Source organism: Channa argus, chromosome 4, assembly GCF_033026475.1.
Source record: "Channa argus isolate prfri chromosome 4, Channa argus male v1.0, whole genome shotgun sequence".
NCBI classification, from domain to species: Eukaryota; Metazoa; Chordata; class Actinopteri; order Anabantiformes; family Channidae; genus Channa; species Channa argus.
In genome coordinates this window covers 26412163-26425611 of record NC_090200.1, presented here as the reverse complement: position 1 = coordinate 26425611, position 13449 = coordinate 26412163, and the positions used below count along the sequence as shown (strand labels likewise).

The 13449-nt window shown below is 39.6% G+C and overlaps 1 protein-coding gene across 3 annotated transcripts in view; it reads left to right on the top strand.

Annotated features, from left to right (window-relative positions):
* Window positions 1–13449, top strand: part of galnt18a (UDP-N-acetyl-alpha-D-galactosamine:polypeptide N-acetylgalactosaminyltransferase 18a) — a 156502-nt gene that overhangs the window by 99205 nt on the left and 43848 nt on the right. For all 3 annotated transcript variants that reach the window (XR_010914263.1, XM_067502459.1, XM_067502460.1), the window contains exons 5-7: window positions 1950–2147; window positions 5278–5392; window positions 12048–12233. Coding sequence is in view for 2 of the 3 variants with exons in the window: in XM_067502459.1 (XP_067358560.1) it covers window positions 1950–2147; window positions 5278–5392; window positions 12048–12233 (499 nt within the window). In the remaining variant the exon portion in view is untranslated. The remainder of the gene's footprint in view (window positions 1–1949; window positions 2148–5277; window positions 5393–12047; window positions 12234–13449) is intronic.

Sequence of the window (13449 nt, the reverse complement as noted above, 5' to 3'; positions counted from 1 at the left end):
GCTAGATTTTTTGTTTTATGATGTGCCAAATGTTTTCTATTGGTGAAAGGTCTGGACTGCTGACAGGCCAGTTCAGCACCCAGACTCTTCTCCTGTAAAGCCGTGCTGTTGTGGTGGATGCAGTATGTGGTTTAGCATTGTCTTACTAAAATATGCAAAGACTTCTCTGAAAGAGACATAGTCTGGATGGGGGCATATGTTGCTCTATAACCTTTATGTACTTTTCAGCATTGATGCTGCCATTCCAGATGTATAAGAAGCCCATGCCATAGGCCTTAATGCACCCCCCTATACCAGAGATTAGAGATGCACAACTTTGAACTGTCCACTCATAACAAGCTGGGTGGTCCTTCTCCATTGCATGATACAGCTTTAACTTACTTATTTGTGGATTGCACAGTGAATTGTGTTCACAGAATCATGCCTGTTTTTAACGCAGTGCTGCCTGAGGCCCGAAAGGTCAGGCACATCCAGTTTTGACCTTGTCCCTTGCACACAGATATTCCTCCTCATTTTCTGAATCTTTTGATGATGTTATATACTGTAGATGGTGGAATCTACAAAGTCTTCACAATTTTAATTTGAGGAAAATTATTCTAAAATTGTTCCACAATTTTTGGGGTCAGTTTGAACCTCTCTGCCCATCATTATATTCAAGAGGTTATGCTTCTCTGAAATGCTCCTTTTATACCCAGTGATGTTACTGACCTGTTGCCTATTAACCTAATTAGTTGTTAAATCCTCCTCCATTTATTTTTGATTTGCAGCAATCACTTTTCCAGCTTTTTGTTGCTCCTCATCCAGCTTATTTGAGATTTGTTGCTGCCATCAAATTAAAAATGCGCTAATATTTCCCATGAAACTTAAAAATATTCAGTTTTCACATCTGATATGTTGTTCATGTTCTATTGTGAATAAAATATGGGTCGATAAGGTTTGCAAACCATTGCATTTTGTTTTTAATTATGTTTTCACAACTTCCCAACTTTTTGGAATTAGGGTTGTATTTAGTTGGCTCTGTGTGTCACACAGCAGGAGGATAGAAATGTGTCTCTGTGTGTGTGACAGAGGGACAGTGTGCACAATTAACTAGCACAGCATTATTAACATCTTAATGATTTTTTTAAAGACCATATCTACATTTGATTTATTAACCTAAATGTTTTTCTTTACAGCAAACAGGTCGTCTCCAGAGAAATTATGTCAGGGTTAATCCAGCACCATTAAAGCTGTCACTACATTTTTATTTCCACCAAAATTCAAAATCACACAATTTTAGTCCTTTATAAGAGTTTTGCTGTACTGTATAACTGTGATAATATTTGCAGTAATGGTATAATGTGGCCAATCAGAAATGTATATTGAAAACAATACACATATTGAGTCTAATACACTGTCGTACATGTTAGGTGTGGTTTAAAGTGAGATGTAAAATGCAATATTTAGTGAATTACTTTAGAACTATTGAAAATGTGATACAATTCTTAGATATTTGGATATCAACTTTTTACCTTAGCTACTTTAGATTAGATGTTTAGACAACTTTCACCAGTAAATTTAACAAAATTATACATTACAAGTACTCTTGTTATTTTCAATCCTATTTACTTCATATTTATTTACTTCTTAACAGTTCAGCACAGTGGTGGAGTGGTTAGCACAGCTTCTTCACAGCTAGAAGGTGCCTGGTTCAAATCCCCAGCCTGTGCTTGTGTGTGTTTTCTGCGGGTATTCTAGTTTCCTCCAACAGTCCAAAGACATGCAAGTTTGGTTAATTGGTGACTCCAAATTGCCCATAGGTGTGAATGGTTGTCTGTCTGTGTTGGACCTATAGACTGGGGACCTGTCCAGGGTGTACCCACTACTCTTGCCGAGCGATAGGTAGAGTAGGCTTCTTGGATTATAGTCATCTTTTAAAGATGTTCTATCTGTCCCCTTTTGTCCCACAGGGCAGAACCCATTCTGCAGCGAATAAAGGAGGACCGGACTCGGGTGGTGTCCCCCTCTTTTGACAACATTAAATATGACACCTTTGAGATCGAAGAATACCCACTGTCTGCTCAGGGCTTTGACTGGGAACTGTGGTGTCGATACCTCAACCCACCAAAGTCCTGGTGGACACAACGCAACCAAACAGCCCCTATCAGGTAAAACTTTTAAGAATTAATAAAAAAACAAATGTCTTTCATGTAATAAAAGATGTGCAACACAAAGAAAGGGATCAGTAGGTGTGATATTAATTATTAATATCTAATTAATAATAATTAATAAAGGATATTGAAGTGCATTTGATATTATTTAACAAGCTCATTTTTTTACATTATATTTTTTTTAACACAATTCCTCATGAGTAATTATATAAACATCGGTAAGTTTAGTGTCAATATTCATGGGGCATGGGGTAAAGCTGCAAAGCACATGAAGTGTATCATATCAAAACTAGTCCCATCGGTTATACAGATTTAAGAAGGAAAGCAGGTAAGTTTTGTCACTCACTAAAGATTTGACTCAGCCTCCAGTGTCACGAATGCATTTCCAATATGACAGTTAAAGACTGCTTAGCTGCAGAAGCTGCTACAGGAAAACAGCCCAGCAACAAGAGCAAAATTGCCTATACCTTCAAGAGGATAATAGGTCCACTGTTGTGGTTCATAGCAAGCAAATCAATGATGCAGTGTTTATAGATCAGGACAAAGACAAGAGGATGTGTCCTGCTTGATACTGTAATAGAGGATGATAAATAGCCCCAATTATTTATTTTTCCATCTTCTTAGGAACTTTTTCTCAAGTGTACATTTGTCACAGGATTGTCTAACAAGTAGCCTTTCGGTGTAGTGTTTAATACTCAACAAAGTAAATGCAGTATAGATATCTGATGTTTCCTAAATGCTGATCAGTGCAGCATAATGGTGGCAGCATCAAGCCGCAGGGGGCTTCTAAACAGTAGAGACATACTGAGATTAGAGAAACCGGCTCCAGAGTGCATGAGACTCGAGCATAAAGCAAAGACAATGCTGGAGTGACTTCAGGACAAGTCTCTCACTGTCCTTGATTGGTCCAACCAAAGACCACACTTAAAAACCCAGTGAACACCTGTAGAGAAACTTGAAGATCAAAGTTCGCAGTCACTTCACATCTTGTTTTATCGCTGCAGACATACACTTAGATAGCACATTTACTGCTTCGGTCTGTTGGTGCGATATGCCAACAGTGTTGTACAACAGTGTATCATATATTAATAATAATATGTATTATTATTACAAGGAAATAGGGTCGGGGGCGGCTGTAGCTCAGTTGGTAAAGGCAGTCGTCCACAGACCACAGGGTGAGTTGTTCAATCCCCGGCCCTTGCTATATGTCAAAGTGTCCCTGAACACTGAACCCCCAACAGCCCATTCCCCTCCCCACCTGTGCAGTGCCGGCCCAAGCCCGGTAGAAATTGGGGAGGGTTCAGGAAGAGCATCCGGCGTAAAAAACTGTGCCAAATCAACATGCGGACAATGATCCGCTGTGTCGACCCTGAACTCACAGGCAGCAGAAAGGACAAAAAATGAATAAATAAATTACAAGGAAATAGGGTCGTGTTCTTCCTTATTTTATAATTTTGTCATTTTACCTTTTTAATATTTATGTTTTAGCTTTCAAACGTAACACCATAATAACACATTAACACAAACTCCTTTTAACACCAAAGATTTTTTGAAACCATTAACACTGGTTCTACTATGATGTTGCCTCACCTATGCAGAGCTCGACAGAGTGAGTTAGTAATGGTAAAAATTAGAGTAGGAGTAAGAATGCTGACAGATTCTTAGCATTTTTATTTCCACTCAAAGAGTGATATTAACAGATGTGATGTTATACTGGTGTTTCTGATGCAGTTTTGTCAGTTCATTGGCTTCACTAAGTCAATACCATCATACCACTACCATAACTGTATTTTCAAGTTCAATATAAATCAATATTATTAATAATAATATTTTAATAGTATGGGTATCTCATAATATTATGATATAATAATATATTATAACTACGTTATATATAACTATAACAATATTATGACTATATAATATTAGATTCATCATAAAATATTTTCTTAAAGATTATTACTAATATGGGATTGAACCAGCTGAGACAAAAGGACCAAATGGACTAGTCACAGCTGTTGCAGTTCACGTTGCTGTGCTGGTGCTGTGGCTAGCTCTGTACGCAAACCAGATTGTTCTGCTCAGTCCTTATGCCTTAGTCAGTCACTATTCTATGTAGAATAGAAGGAAAACAATATGTTGGCACAGATTTGCCACTACCAATCACATTCTGGCAGGTTTGCACCCAGGGCGGCCTTGGCCTGTCTGTGTGGAGTTTGCATGTTCTCCCCGTGCTTGCGTGGGTTTCCTCCATTTACTCTGGTTTCCTCCCACAGTCCAAAGCTTAGGTTAAATGTTGACTCTAAATTGCCCGTAGGTGTGAACGTGAGTGCGAATGGTTCTGTATATCTCTGTGGCCCTGAGATAGACTGGCAACCTGTCCAGGGTGTACCCTGCCTCTCGTCCAATGACACTTGAGGTAGGGTCCAGCCTATTGTATTTTCTTTAGAATGTTTTCCCTTCAAAAAGGATTTTTCAAAAAACAGGTGTTTCAAAATGGGGGTGTCGTCTTATAAACTGAATAATCTTATGTTTGTGCCAATGCTGTATTTGAGAAATGGTTTCATTGTGCTAAAATCTAGTGCTGGGAGAGCTTCTTTTCTATTAGCAAGTTGGGGGTTTTAGTGTGTTTGGCTCTCTGCCAAAGTGTGTATCCACAGGGAAAACAAATTCACCCAAACAAGCTGTAGCTGCAGCGGTGCCATATTTCATATTGATAAGATGAGATGTTTGGGAATGACAACATGACTGCTAATAGGAGTTATGTTTCATTCCTGTTGATTCAGTTTGATGCTGATGAAAGATCTGTTTGCTTTTTTCCCTGGATTTCCTCAAAATGTCCTGAATTTGTTGTGTGCATCAATTTGACAGCTGGATCATTTGAAAGTATAATGTACTGCGTAGCTTTTATCATGGAAGGCAAAGGCCTGTATTTAAACCTTTCAGTGTGCAGCACACGTAAAAAAAAAAAAAAAAATAGATCTTCAGGGCCTTGTTTCTGTGGGGGCCTAATTGTGGGTTATGTGTTGCATTTAGCCCCAATTGCTATGTATTGTGCTCAATACAAAACATTTTCTCCCCTTTCTTTTTTTGATCTCCCCTCGTCACTCCATTTATCTGCTGTTTTTAGAAGCCCTGCTCTGATTGGCTGCTTTGTGGTGGACCGGAAGTACTTTGAGGAGATTGGCCTTCTAGATGAAGGCATGGAAATTTACGGCGGAGAAAACGTGGAGCTGGGCATCAGGGTAAGTCTGTATCATACTATAATGTGTGCACTGAATAAAGAAAAGGCATCAACCATTTTCAAATAGAAATATTCCTACATGTCCAGTAAATAGAAAAAGGGGAGTGACCTTTCTTTTGACAGAATGGGGGTTTTATGAGTCATTCGCATGAATTATTCAGTCTGACATGCAAACTGAGCGGATTACTCTAAGAGTTACTAGATAGCACTGCAAGTTAATGTAATGATTTAGTATTTTCAGGGAATTTCAGTTACATTCACTCACATTTAACTAATTCAAATAATTGGAAATTGTATATTTTTTCAGTTTGCTTGCATTTTCCGGCTGTATCTAGGATAAGCCAGAGTTGGGCTACAACATTAACAGTTGCTGCAGGGATTGTATCTGTAATCGGATCTCCAGAGGCAGAGGGCTCTGCAAAATCCTCCGGAGACTGCAAATCCTAAGTCCCAAGAGGATGCGACTGTCAAAACAGCTCCAAGACTAAACCTCCAGAGAGAAAGTGTTGACTCACTGTGGAGGGATTTACAGTGCAGTGTTAGTGAAGCTCAGGTTTGATCATGAGCCCAGGCCTGGCTGATACTGATCTGAGCCACTGGGTTAAGAAAACATTACACTCTGAAAATGTATAATTCTCTCAGGCTTGACCATGTCAAGAGAAGATTTAGTGAACAGCTGTGGAGAGTGGCGGGATGACGGGAGCACTGAAAGTGGAGTTGGCTGGGTGATTCCTGTGCTGTGCCCTCTATCCTAAAGAAGAAAAACCCACTGCAATGCAGCTGTGCGGTGTCATTAACTTCCACCCCCATTGTGTCCACTTGTGAAGTGCTGATAGTTGTTGCTGCCTCAGCTTCACCCTGTTCATTCCCTTATATCCAATTAAAAAAGGACATTTCCACTTTCATTTTATGTTTTCCCAGATAGAGAAGTTAACTACTAACAACCCCGATTCCAAAAAGGGTGGGAAGAAGTGAAAACGCAAACAAAAACAGAATGCAATGATTAGCAAATCTCATCAACCCATATTTTATTCACAACAGAACAGAAACAACATATCAGATGTTGAAACCGAGACATTTTACCATTTCATGAAAAATATTAGCTCATTTTGAATTTGATGGCAGCAACACATCTCAAAAAAGTTGGAAGAGGGTGATGTTTACCATTGTGTATCATCCCCTCTTTTTTTAACAACTTTCTGTTAATGTTTGAGAAGTGAGGAGATCAGTTACTGGCGTTTTAGAAGAGGAATGTTGTCCCATTATTGTCCGATGCAGCATTCTAGCTGCTCAGCTGTCCTGGGCCTTTGTTGCTAGATTTTTTGTTTTACGATGTGCCAAATGTTTTCTATTAGTGAAAGGTCAGCGAAGCAGGCAGGCCAATTCACGCCCAGACTCTTCTCCTGCAAAGCCATGCTGTTGGTTGCAGTATGTGGTTTAGCATTGTCTTGCTGAAATATGCAAGGTCTTCCCTGAAAGAGACATAGTCTGGATGGGAGCATAAGTTGCTATAAACCTCTTTCAGCATTGATGGTGCCTTTCCAGATGTGTAAGCTGCCCACACCATAGGCACTAATGCACCCCCATACCATCAGACATGCAGGCTTTTGAACTGTCCACTGATAACAAGCTGGATGGTCCCTCTCCTCTTTAGTCAACTTGACAATTGGATTGAAACCCTAACCACCCAACCCAAATGCCTAATCTCAACCATCACTGGTCCGTGGTCCATCTTTGGTCAAGAATAACAACATGTGGCTGATACCAACTACTATGGTCGCTTATATAGCGCTTTTATCCAAACCAACTACTGCCAAGAGTCCGTTGTCTTTGTTTTTCACCACTTTCTCTTGAAAAAATTTGGCTTTACTAAGTGTTTTCATCAACAAGACGTTGGTACCTACAACCACAATTCCCAAAAAGTTGGGAAGATCCACAAATCCTTGTCTGTGAACACTGTTTGTCGCGCAATCCACAAATGTAAATTGAAGCTGTATCATGCAAAGAAAAAGCCATATGTGAACAGAATCTAGAAAAGTCGCCGTGTTCTTTGGGCCAAAGCTCATTTAAAATTGTCTGAGGCAAATTAGAAAACTGTTTTGTGGATGAATCTGAGGAAACCATGGAGGCCATGTCCTGTGGACTAAAGAGGAGAGGGACCCTCCAGCTTTTTATCAGCAGACACTTCAAAAGCCTGCATCTCTAATGGTATGGAGGTGCATTAGTGCCTGGCATGAGCAGCTTACACATCTGGAAAGGCACCATCCACACATATGCTCCCATCCACACAAAATCTCTTTCAGGGAAGGCCTTACATATTTCAGCAAGACAATGCTAAACCACATACTGCATTCACCACAACACCCTGGCTTTGCAGGGGAAGAGTCTGGGTGCTGAACTGGCCTGCCTGCTGTCCAGACATTTCACTAATAAAAAATATTTGGCGCATCATAAAACAAAAAAACAGGTAACAAAGGCCCAGGACTGTTGAGCACCTCCTGCATCAGACAAGAATGGGACAACATTCCTCTCCTAAAACCCCAGCAGCTGGTCTCCTCACTTCCCAGACCTTTACAGACAGTTGTTAAAAGAAGAAGGAATGCAACACAATGGTAAACATCACCCTCTTCCAACACTTTTGAAATGTGTTGCTGCCATCAAATTCAAAATGAGCTAATAATTTTCATGGAATGTTACATTTTCTCAGTTTCAACATCTGATGTTGTTGTGAATAAAATATGAGTTTATGGGGTTTGCAAACCATTGCATTTCCTGTTTTTCCCAACTTTTATGGAATTGGGGTTGTATATAAATTTCATGTGAACATGTAGACATTCTGACTGTTATGTTTCTTGTTCTGATTTTCTGTTCTTTTTTCTGGTTCTTTTCCTGTTTAGATCCCAACTCCCAACATTATCCAATCAGCTTGTGTGATGCAAATCTCCACACCACGCGTTGTTGAGATTTGGGAAGTGTGCACGTCAGGGCCTCTGTGACCTACAATTACCCATAATTCCCCTTTCCCTCTGCATAGGCCTGCATCAAAGTTTATGTATATAGACGGAGAAGTACACTTTGGCCTTTAGTCGACTTTATGCACCTTCAATATCTCATGTTTGGGTGGGTCAGAGTAGCTTTTTCATTTCAATGCAGGACTTCCTGAATATGCAGGAAAGTCAAATAAAAGGAACCTTTGTTCCTAAATATATTCATTAAAAGCAATTTATTATCATAATTAAGAATCTAATTATATCTAGTGTTATTTCAACTATGTATCATGTTCTGACAGGAAACAGTAATATAACTAAATCAAAAAGAGATTTTAATGTGTCCTAACTGTATGTCCTCATTCAACCTCCGTAATGGAGATTAGCCACCACAACTGCTAGCGTGACTCCGTGCAGACTGACAATACAATGAACAATTAATAAACAGTGTTCAATTTGTGTTTATTGTGATGCAGTGAGCTGGCTGTATTCAGCTTATCCAAGCCAAGAATATATGATATATGATCATAATATGAATGATAGCACACTGAATATGACTTTAACCTGATAAGAATTATATTATGTCATGTCATGAATATAAATGACCAAATCAGCTAAAGTCTTAAAATGTCCTGTTCTTTCCACATACTTTGGGTGATTGGCAGTAACATGTCTTTTTTGGGCTCATAAAAAGCTTTTGTGCAGGGCTCAGCCTTGACTTTCACCATATGGGGCTTTGAATGTCAAAACTCTACAGTCAAGTCTGATAATGGCTTTTTCCTGAGTTCCTCATAGTGCAGTGACCATAAGTGCTTCTGTAAAGTTCACAGAGTAAATTCTCTATATAATTCTGTATAAGCTCCTTCTGTGGAAACAAATTGCCTGAGCACCTGTTGGCATTAGACTTAGATGAGTCTATCAGTGTAGCACAAACAGGAAGGCAGTGAACAGTTGGTGTCTCTGCTGGAGGCCACTGCTGCGACCCCAGTAGTCCATGTTTTTCTGACCTGCATCAGATGTTCCCAGCTGCTCTTTGCCTACATTACACTTTAGCCTATGCACTGTGCTGCAAATCAGTCGCCCTCTCCAGCAATGACAACAAATACTAAACTAAAGCAAAGCCATTTCAGCAGAGAGCTGCTGGTTGGTTGAGGAGGGCTGGAAGTAGACATGCTCACCCGTCCCTATCTGTTAGAAGTAAATGGAAGATATTGACACTCTAGAAAGTGACAAGCTGACAACAAATAAACCTAACTGAAACGCATCACCATTGTCACTTCTGACTGTCAACAAAAATGAGAAGATTGTCAACATCAACTTTTTTCAAAACATACCATTGCATTGCAAAAGCCCCCCTATCTTAGATGAATGATTATTTAAATGATCAGTGAAATTTTGACAGAATCAGTTCTGTGTACATGTCTCAAGGGCATTGCTCCTGCATTAAGTAATTCATCACATGTTGAGTTCATCCTAAGGTTTAAGTCAGGGATCAGCTAGTTTGTTCTATTTCTATCTCCTTCAAACCAAACACAGGCGCCTTTTTGTTATCAACAATGTGATTTTTTTTTTCTCCCCAGTTTCTGCTGAAGTGCTCGATATCTCTGCCTGCACACTCCTATTGTGATAAAGATTGCTTTTATGAAGTTTCATCTGTGCCGTGGTGTAATATTGTGCATATTTAATGCTCATTGTCTCATGCTGTCTTTTTTATCACGACGGGTGGTCTTTCCTGGCATGATTTTATAATTCACAACTTAATTTTGTTGTTGCCTTTTGCCTCTCATTTTCTCATTAAGACTTTTAAAACACACAAGTCCATGAGCAAGATTTGTTTCGTGTTAAACTGTTGAAGACTAGGAAAAAATCAGGGCTGTAAATGTACTAGGTCTTGCCAAATCAGCCCGACATTTCAGTTCCTTTATCATCTCTTTATGCTTCCTACTTTATCTCCCTTCTTTTTTTATCCCTTTACCTTCCCTTCCTTTCATGCTTTACACCCTTTCTGAACCTCTCCTGTTTCTCTTTCTTTTCAACGTCTGCATTTTTCCTTGTCTCGGCCTCTATCTTGCTCTGCACACCCACATGGTCAGGCACAGCTTGTTATGCTCGAAGAATAGTTCCTTATACTCTAACTCTGTGTTGTAAATCCTTTAAAGAGAGCATAAAGGTATTTCTGAGAGAAGCGTGTATTATCTCAGAATTTGGCTTTAGTTTGTGCTCCTGCCTGGGCACTGGGCCAGTGCTATACTTCCACAGCTGTTTTGCAGTAGTTCTTTGCTTTGAAAGGATAGAGGGAAGGAGACTTGCCAGCAGGGGGGATTACAGCACAAGCACATAAACAAAGTGCACAAGTGGAACAAAGAAAACTGGCATTTCTGTTGAAAATCTGCATTCTCCAGTGCTTGTTTAGTCGGGACACTGACTCCTACTGCCAGCTACAGAATTTCAAGCAGGAGTATCATGGATATTTGTTTACTTTATAAAGGTCAGAAATGTGTGTTGCCATGGAAAAAGCACAGACTGATCTAAAACTGCAGCAATTAAAAATGTGAGCAGTTCAAACAACTGACATAGTAACAACACTGAAAGCTTATGAATCTGGATTACATCTATACAAACACAGCAGTTTGGTTGGACTGGTAGGCAAAAAGACACAAGGGTTTAGTTTAGCCACAAAATAAACATTGTTCGGGTTAGAGATAATCTGCTGTGATCGTTGTCCAAAACAGTTTCAGGGGACACAAAAAAGTCACGTAAATTTAGATTTGTAAATGTAATTTTTATTGCTTCCGGAGCCACTTCCATTGTGTTGTGCCTGTTGCAGTGCATTTCTTAATGCTGCCCCTGTGTTGTCAAATTCTTGTCTCGATTTGCAGTGCTGTGAGCTCACAGGGTCAGCGTAGGAAAACCCTGTCTGCAATAAGTTTTGTTCCAATGCAACAAACTTGTTGAAAGAAGCTGAACATATATTTACATCACATTTAGATTTAGTCATCTGGCAGATGCTTTTACTTAGAGTGACATAAGTTATGTACAAATTAAGCAAAAAAATCTAAGTCAACGAGAAAACCTAAGGGTTCTATCCCTTTTTATTTAGTAGTTTTAGTTTAAGTGCATAGTAATAGTTTTGTGTTGAACGGCTTTTTAAACATTGCTAAGCATGCAGAGTTAGGTAGCTTTTTTTTTGTTGTTGGGCCACTAAACTGGAGAGTTTTGGCTAGGGTTTTTTGCTGTGTGGACTAGAGACCATCAAATGCCATTCTTTGGCAGAGCAGAGTGGGTAGTAGAGATTGTAGACCTGAATGAGGAAGTTTGGGTAGTACATTTACATGAACTTCCCTCTAACTTCCCTACATTTTTCGGGATTTATATACAGATGGACCCAGGTGAATAGAGGGTGAGAGGGAGTAGATTTATTAACAGGTTTATTGATGGAAAAACTCTAAGACTAACTTAAATGCACTCCTGGTAGGAGGCAATAAAATCACATGGCAGGCAACAAAACATCGAACAAAATTAAAGGAGGATTGAATCCACTATTTTGAGGACAGAGGTTTTAACTGACCTGCACCTGGCTGGTATTTAAAATGTCTGTACTTTTATTTTGGAAGTCCCTGCAGTCACTAATGCATTTGTGTGTTTTTGTGTATGTGTGTTTTCACAAAGGTGTGGCAATGTGGTGGCAGTGTGGAGGTCCTGCCATGCTCCAGGATTGCCCACATTGAGCGTGCCCATAAACCCTACACAGAGAACCTGACAGCCCATGTGCGTCGTAATGCTCTGAGGGTGGCTGACGTCTGGATGGACCAGTACAAGAGTCACGTCTACATGGCCTGGAATGTTCCACTGCAGGTAAACAGAAAACACAAAGGTGTTTCTGTGTGTGTGTGTGTGTGTGTGTGTGTGTGTGTGGGAGAGCATGTGTGGACGTAATTGTGAACTTGCTTATTTGTGTTCCTAATCTGTGTCAAAAATCTCCTAGCAACAACAGCTATTCCTACCATGGAGGTTCAGTCAAAAAAGCATTTGAATAAATGTACCTGAGGAGGCTTGTTGGAATGTCATGGGTACAAGTTCTTCATCATTATGTTTAGTCAGAGAGAATACTGAAGCTAGTCTTAATGTGAGGCACTAGACGGGTCTGTTTTCCCTGTTTCAAGCTGGGTTGACAGGTCAAGCCAGAGGTAGCTCCAGGATCTTAAAACTTGTGGGCTGAAATTACTTTGAGCTGTTTATCAGATTGATCAAGGATGGAAAGGTGAAAAAGAAAAAACAAGATTCACAACAGACAAATGGAATATTTGTGATGACTGAGTTGATTATGAACTACATTGACTGTGGTCCAGTTCCTCCTAACTACATGTCCAAGTGTCCTTGACCAGGACACTAAGACAGTATGTAGAACATGCAGCACTGTGCAAACATGTAAGGTCCTAGTAGATTTGTTGTTGTAGCAATGCTAGGATTACTATAAGTATTAGTATTTATTAGAATACACGTAGAAAACATAGGAAATATTTTTTGAGAGACTGGAAGACCTCCAGCAAGGACCTGGCTGACCATCAGGTAGCTTCATCTGCACTGAAATTGTATCTGGAAAAGATAAAACACAGTCATGGACAGTCATGGACTGGCCTCCACAGAGACTTGACTAACACATAAGTAATATGTGATCATCTGACAGAGATAGACATAAAAGACAGCATAAGTCTAAAGTCAAACTGTGGGGAGTGCTAAAGGAAGCCTGGCACAATAGACCAGAAGATTACTTAAGAAAACTTCAAGAAAGCTCCCTTAAAGAATTCAAGTTGCGCTTCAGTGAGTGCAAAGAGAGGTCGCAAATACTGAGTTTTGTCTGTTGAAGGTGAAAATGTGTTTTAATACAACATACTTAATTCCAGTATTTTCTTAATAAGGAGAGCTAGGAATAAATCTGGATTGTCATGCAAGCCTTGATAAATGTGCAAAGCTGATGGTTCCCTAGGACTGTACTGTTTAACAGATTTCCAAATGTCCACCTACCCAACCATTTTTAAATTATTAACTGTGTTTGCTATGTATAAATGAA